Here is a 7,488-nt window from a genome sequence, read left to right on the forward strand (position 1 = left end):
TGAAAACCTCCAGTGTGGAGCAGCCACGATTTCTGATGGCAAAACCGTCCCATCGATTCTCTGCTCTTTGTTTTTAGCTCCCAGCAAGGAGTCGTCTGCAACTCTGAAGGTAAGCAACGTCAGAGGGACCGATGGTGTCGCCCCGTCACCTACTCCCGACGAATTTATGGATTCTTCAGCCAAAAATTACTCCGCCAAAATATCAGCCCAGCTTTCAGCGCAGAAGACCCTGGTGGTAAGTAAAAGAGACCGGAACACGTTTTGAGCTATTGATGAAACACAAAGTAATTGTCGTGTCCCCCTCCCCCTCTGACGACCGGGTCTAGGAAGTCCGTATCAAACGTGGCAACGAAGCCTCTGCAGCTTGCCAAATTCCTTCGAGGTTTCTCAGGGCAGGCAGGAGTCCAAGTTGTGACTTCAGCGATAGAGTCCGATAGCAGCAGACTAGATGAGACTTTGCTTGACTCAAGGTTGGAATGCCAAAAGCAGGTCCTTTATATAGGCTGTGGGGTGTGGCTCCATGACTCAGCATTTATCCAGGCCTGCCCCTCCCTTCTTTCTGCTGGCGTCGCCTCTCAGATCTCCGGAAGCGAGGATCCTCCCACTTTGAAGTCTCTTCAGCTGGATCTGCTGTCAGTAATTCCAGCACGTGGCTGGCTTCCTGCTCACACACTGTAGGAGTGAAGTTTATCGGGCTTGTCTGCTCACTCCTGACCTCTCCAGGCATGGGGCCAGGGCCGGGGGCTGGAGGCATGACAGGTCGTTCATCTTCATTATCAGACTCGGAGTCTGAAAACAGGCCCGGATGGAGATGGGAGGGGCCCGGCTGAGGAGAGGAGGGAGGACGAGACACAACAGTCATGTTAACCGAACTGGACACTTGCAAGCACCTACGCTTTGAAGTCCAGGTGGATTTCCAAGAATTTTTCCAAAGGTGCTTTTCCCAAAAGGCAACCAGACATTCTTAGTTTTGGTTTGGGTTTTTCTTTGAAAAAAAAAAGGAAGTTCTTTTGTCAGAATTGCCTTCGTACGTTTGAGCTTTGCAATTGCTAACTGCCATTCTGCCATGAACCGCGGGTGAAGGGAGCTAGTTGGGAGTGGGGGAACGCTGACTACTTATCATTCCTCTCAGAGACACCACCCCCAGGCCAAAGCGCTGGGAATGGAACACAACGGCTCACCACCCAGTCTGCCGTTGAAGAGACAGTTCCTAAAACAATTTATTCAAATACGATTAGGCAATAAGGGACCAGCAAGGGGGAAGGTACTGGGGAGGAACAAGATTGGAAAAGTGAACTGGCAAAACTTGGTATGCGAATTTCAATTTCTGATTTTGCTATTCTGTAAATCACTTGACTTTTAGTAAAGTATACCTTTTCACTAAAAATGGGAGTTGAGGGTCTTTCTTGCCTAAAGGACCCAAGTCGAGGCAGGTCTGACACATTTAGCTTCTCATCCAAGAAGCTTCTGTGGGAGATGGCTGAGCCCAAGGGAGGGAGGGTTCAAATGCATCGTAAGTTTTGAGTCCCCTCCCACCCACAAGAGATCTAGGTCCAGCCCACCTTGAATGCCTTCTTATCTCCCGCTCGTTTCCCTTGACTGTTAGTAGTTCAGATTCTTGTTGAGAGCTTAAGCTTGCAACAAATCTCTAGGCTCATTCGAACTGCCTGAATCTCCTCGGTGCTTGGCAGCTTCTTCAGTTCACTTCAGAAGGTTTATTTTCTTCCCTTGCCCATTGTGAGGAGGCCCCTTGATCCCAGGCTAACTGGGAAAGGATGTCAACAGGAGTAGATCCTCAAGGTCTCCCATTGAAGGATATACCAAGTCACAGGAAAGGATTCCTTGGTTTGACTTGGAGCAAGGCCAGGAAGTCTTCCCATCATGGATCCATTTATGGTCCTCCATGGGGGACAAAACATACTCAACGGACAAATTCCCTGCTTTGTATCCAGAAGATGCCAACATCTTTTGGAAGAGAGGAATCCGAAAAAAGTGATTGACAGTTTCTCTCTGTATATTTTAAGCAATCTCGTCCCCTCAAAATCAGGAGAAACTCAGTAGCACCTTACCTGACTGCCTTTGATTCCAGCATAGGTGTTCTGTCCCCCACAACCACAATCAATTAGAAACGCAAACTGACTAGATGTGCCAGCAATTTATTCTTGCCAAGTCCCCTTATCTATCAGAGCGACTGCAGTTCGAGCTGGAACAATCCCAAAGTTCAGAAGGAAACGAAACAGAATCCAGGAGCCAAAGTACAGCCAACGTTTTCAACGGTCAATTGTTTGTTCGTCACAAGAACTATAGGGCAGCCCCTCCTGCTTTTATATCCTGTGGGGTGTGGCTCCATGACTCAGCACTCTCTAGGCCTGCCCCATCCTTTCTTTTGATGTTGCCGTCTCTCCTGTCTGCGATACCGGGGGTCCAGCCACGACTGATTGTCAGCAGCTGGGTCTTGAGGCATGGCCTGAAAGGGAGGAGATGCAGGAGACAGAGGCCTCGTCATCTCCTCCACCTGGCCTGCCTCTGGGACTTGGAGTGGAGTTAGAGAAGGGGCTCTTCCCCCTCGCTCTCCGAGTCACTTTCTGCCAGGAGACCAGGTTTGGGGGGAGTGGGGGGGCCGAAGACACAACAATAGGTGAAGTTTATGCCTTGCAAGAAAATTAATAGCTGAATGAGAGGGAGCCACCAGACTTTTTCTGACGGTTTGCTCCACTGACTAACTCTTTGGGGTTTCTCCTCCAATAAATTTTTCACCCAGCCCTTAGGAGGAGTTATGGTTTGGCTAATCTAGCGAAAAGAAGAACTAGCGGGGACATCATAGCTGTCTTCCAATATTTGAGGGGCTGCCAGAAAGAAGACAGGGGATCAACCTCTTCTCCAAAGCACCAGAAGGCAGGAGAAGAAACAATGGATGGAAACTAATCAAAGAGAGAAGCAACCTGGAATGAAGGAGAAACTTCCTAACAGTGAGGACAATTAGCCAGTGGAACCCCTTGCCACCAGAAGTTGTGGGTGCTCCTGGAGGTTTTTACGGAGAGACTGGACAGCCACACATCTGAAATGGTATGGAGTCTCCTGCTTGAGCAAAGGGGTTGGACTAGAAGACCTCCAAGGTCCTATTCTGACCGAGAAGCAAGAGGAGGAACCTCACCAAAGCCAGATGGCGATGGTGGGAGAACGTTCTAGAGTGACGGTGTCACAATGGGGAATTTCATCCCTGGAGGTCTCCGTGCTAGGATGGTCAGGGCCCATCCTCCCATATCTACAGGTGCCCCTCCAGATGGAGAAGAGGAGTCGGAAGCCAATCCGCTATCCCCCGGTCAGCAGAAGGCTTTCGTTTTGGAGAGAGGTAGGTGGCCGAAAGGGAAGCCTCCTGCCTCGGTTTCTCCCATTGGATCCTGGCCTTCAAGGAGGAGGCAGCAGCAGACCCCTCTTCGACCTCCATGCCCAGGAGAAAGTTTAGAGGCCTAGGTTGGTTGGATAGGTTTGAGGAAAAACAAGAGAGCCAAACAGTGAGTACCAGTAATACCACTTTACAAGGCCTTGGTAATTTCACGCCTGGAAAATTGCATCCAGCTTTGGACGCCACGCTATAAAAAAGATGTCTAGAAAGAGTGCAGAGAAGAGCAACAAAGATGATTAGGGGACTGGAGGCTAAAACATATGAAGAACAGTTGCAGGAACTCGGTGTGCCTAGTTTAATGAAAAGAAGGACCAGGGGAGACATGATAGCAGTGTTCCAATATCTCAGGGGTTGCCACAAAGAAGAAAGAGTCAAGCTATTCTCCAAAGCACCTGAGGGTAGAACAAGAAGCAACGGGTGGAAACTAATCAAGGAGAGAAGCAACTTAGAACTAAGGAGGAATTTCCTGACAGTTAGAACAATGAATCGGTGGAACAGCTTGCCACCAGAAGTTGTGAGCGGTCCAACACTGGAGGTCTCTTTAACCCATTTGTCTGAAATACTATATAGGGCTTCCCGCCTGAGCCGGAGGTTGGACTAGAGCAAAGGTCACCAAACTTTCGGACCTCAGGGACCACTAAGGTCATAATTTTAAATCCCGTGGACCACTAATGCGATCTGCCTAATGACCGACTGAGTGGGCGTGGCAAGGTGATCATGTGACTGGGTGGGCGTGGCCAACTCAATGTCACGTCGAGGGGCATCTTGCCAGCCACTCTCGCTACTCCTCGCCTCCCCACCCGGGGCTCTTTAGGGCCCCAACGGGAAGCAGTTGCTGGAGCTAAGCAGCCACCACGAGAAAGAGTCGGCAAAACAGCTGGCTCAGTTCAAATTGGATTGAGCGAGAAGGAGGCTCAGCAGAAGCACCTCACTGAGGACTAGGAGCTTAGGCTTTCCAAGCAGAGGGAAGACCTGCGGGAATGCAAGGCCAGGTACGGGCGCCTGGAGGCCCAGCAGGCTGAGATGGTCAGCCAGTTCCAGGCCATGATGCAGTCCCACTGGAACAAGGCCCTCCGGCTCTTCGCCATCAGCGGCAATTCCCTCCAGCCTTCGCCCAAAGCCCCACACCAGGAAGCTGAAGCAGACCCCAAGTCAGAATTTCTGCCCCCCTCCAACCCACACAAAAAGACCCCCAAGGGGGGAGACTCTCTGCAGCAGCACAAACGTTCGTTGCACATATCCAGCCCAGCGGCCGTAGTTTGAGGACCCCTGATTTAGTGCAATATAAAAAAATGCAAATAATTTTTCTGGGGACCACCAAAATTTTCTCATGGACCACCAGTGGTCCATGGACCACCAGTTGGTGACCACTGAACTAGAGGACCTCCAAGGTCCCTTTCAACTCTCTTATTCTGAAACGCAATTAACCATTGCACCTAAGATGCATTGAATTCTGCTAAGGTAAAGTAGACAGTACCAGCTTAAAACTGGTGAATTATTTTTATACTTTGCCTCGTTGAGTTATTGTCTGAGTGAAATTTAGTGGTGAGGGGTAGGGAAAAATGTATGTTGCCCAACGTTCCTTGAAGAATACTTTTATCCTGGATAATTGTTCACCATCTGGGATTCTTTAGCTCCTGGTTTTCTCTAGAGCTTTACGTATAAATTGATGATGGTTAGGACAGCATGGCGTATTGCCAGGTTTCTAAATCTTGGCAACTTTCAGATGGGTGAACTTCAACTCCCAGAATTCCCTAGTCACCGTGCTTTGGGTGGACTTCAGTTCCCAGAATTCCCCAGCCAGCATTCTTTAAGATGAGTGGAACAACTCCCAGAATTTCTTAGCCAGCATGCTTTAAGATAGGTGGACTTCGATTCCCAGAATTCCCCATCCAGCATGGTTTAAAATAGGTGGACTTCAACTACTAGAAATCCACAGCCAGCATGCTTTAAGGTGGGTGGACTTCGATTCCCAGAATTCCCCAGCCAGCATGGTTTAAAATAGGTGGACTTCAACTACTAGAAATGCTTTAAGATGGGTGGACTTCAACTCCCAGAATTCCCTAGCTATCAATCTTTAAGATGGTGGGGTGGATGGGGAATTTCCATGTTCAGACTCTTGGAAGTCCACCCATCTTAAAAGTTATCAAGATTGGGAAACACTGCCTACCGGTCACAGAAATTGGGTTATCTCAGGGGCCAAGCTCCAAGTTCACCTCCAGCCAACGAAGCCAGGGAGATACCTTCATGTGGGGGTTTTGAAGAAGTCCCATGAACTTTCCACCAAGACCATTCAGCCAAGATGGAGGGGGGTCTTTTCTTCCATGGGGTCCTTCTTCTCAACCCTCACTTGCCTGTTCTTTCCTCCCCGCCTCCGTCCGAAGGATGGCTTAATTAGCCGGCTCTTATCAGCTCTGCCAGCGTCTGCCAAAAAGCCCTCGTTAGCTGTCAAGACGCTGGTGAGTCACAACCTTCAGCTCTAGTCAAGCAGTGGATTTGCCTGATACAAAGAGACACACCAGCTGTCGTGTCCCCCTCCTCCGCTGACGGCCGGGTCAGGGAAATCCGAATCAGGCTTGCCTCTGCAGCTCTGCCCAAAGTCCTAGCAAAGTCCTCAGAGCAGGCAGGAGACCAGTAAGTGACTTCAGCAAGATAAGTTCGACTTTGCCTGACTCAGAGACTGCCAGAAAGCAGATCCTTTATATAGGCCATGGGGTGTGGCTCCATGACTCAGCACTCATTAAGGCCTGCCCCTCCCTTCCTTCTGTTGCCTCCGCCTATCCAATCTTCTGATGCAAGGGTCACTCCAATCAGCTGTTGTTGGAAGTAAACTTTCCTCAGGCTCACATGCTGTGGAGGAGGGGGAGGGGTCTAGCTGCTCCGTTTGCCTGGGCATGGAGCCAGGGCTGGGGCCGGGGGATGCTCCCTCCTCTGCAGCCTGCTTGGGCATGGAGCCAGGGCTGGGACCGGGAGGTGCCCCCTCCTCTGCAGCTTGTCTGGGCATGGAGCCAGGACTGGGGCCGGGAGGCATACATTCCTCCGTGTTCGGGAGCAGATAAGCAGACCCCGGCTGTGGTGAGAGCGGACAAGACACAACACCAGCTCTTGCTGTCTTTTATATCCTGTGGGGTGTGGCTCCATGACTCAGCACTTCCTAGGCCTGCCCCACCCCTGCTTCTATTGTTTTCTTCTCTCCTGCCTACGAAACCTGGGATTGAGCCAAGCTTGATTGCTGTCAGCTGGGTCTGCAGGCGTGGCCTGGGGGGGGGGAAGAGTCAGGAGAAGGAGGCCTCGTTATCTCCTCCACCTGGCCTGCCTCTGGCTCCTGGAGCTGATCCAGGGAGGCTGGTGCTTCCGAGGTAAGTCCTGATGGCCCTTCCCCCTCACTGTCTAAATCACTTTCTGGCAGCGGGCCCGGCTCCAAGGCATTTCCGGGCATGGGGCCAGGTTCGGGGGCAGGAGCCACAACACTGCCATTGGTGTGTCTATCTGACCACCAATGGCTGCCCCCCAGGGGAACAAGTGACCTCATGGGTGCCCTAACATTACCAAGGTTGCAGAACCTGCTGTATGCCCCCCCCCCCGGATAATGACTTGTGCCCAAACCTTGTGCTGACACTCACCCCCCCCCCACTAAGAGGGCTGATTGTGTTCCACCTCCAGGAAGAGGCGTCCCTCCAGAGAAGGCAGCGTCTGGCCAAGCAGGGCCTGATGGGAAAAACCATCTCCTCCTACTCCCAGCTGTTCGAGAGGTAAAAATGGACACACACCCCCACTCCCTAAATCCCTAAAAGATTGAGGGGTGAATGGTTCGCTCCAAAGAAGGGAGGGGGGGGGAGAAAATCAGGAAAGCAAAACACAAGAGCTTATTACCAGTGGTGGGATTCAAATAATTTAACAACCGGTTCTCTGCCCTAATGATAAGCTGGGTGGGCGTGGCCACTGTGGGCGTGGCCAGGGGTGTGTGACAGACAGCACTCGGCCTCCTTGCACTTACCTGGAAGCCAAAAATGGGGTGCCTGGGGACTCCTGGAAGGGGCGGGGAAGGGATGGACGGAGCCAGCCAGCAATTTTAACTACCG

At 51.2% G+C, this 7,488-nt stretch overlaps 1 protein-coding gene across 7 annotated transcripts in view; it reads left to right on the forward strand.

The window, feature by feature from the left end:
• LRGUK (leucine rich repeats and guanylate kinase domain containing) overlaps positions 1-7,488 on the forward strand; it is a 49,719-nt gene that overhangs the window by 33,586 nt on the left and 8,645 nt on the right. For 3 of the 7 annotated variants that reach the window (XM_058191475.1, XM_058191476.1, XM_058191477.1), the window contains 2 exons: positions 78-235; positions 7,070-7,158. In XM_058191475.1, coding sequence (XP_058047458.1) covers positions 78-235; positions 7,070-7,158 — 247 coding nt within the window. Of the gene's footprint in view, positions 1-77; positions 236-2,761; positions 6,961-7,069; positions 7,159-7,488 lie in introns of those variants that run through there. The other 4 variants (XM_058191478.1, XM_058191480.1, XR_009156155.1 and 1 more) reach the window with 4 other exon arrangements.

Source organism: Ahaetulla prasina, chromosome 7, assembly GCF_028640845.1.
Source record: "Ahaetulla prasina isolate Xishuangbanna chromosome 7, ASM2864084v1, whole genome shotgun sequence".
Lineage (NCBI taxonomy): Eukaryota > Metazoa > Chordata > Lepidosauria > Squamata > Colubridae > Ahaetulla > Ahaetulla prasina.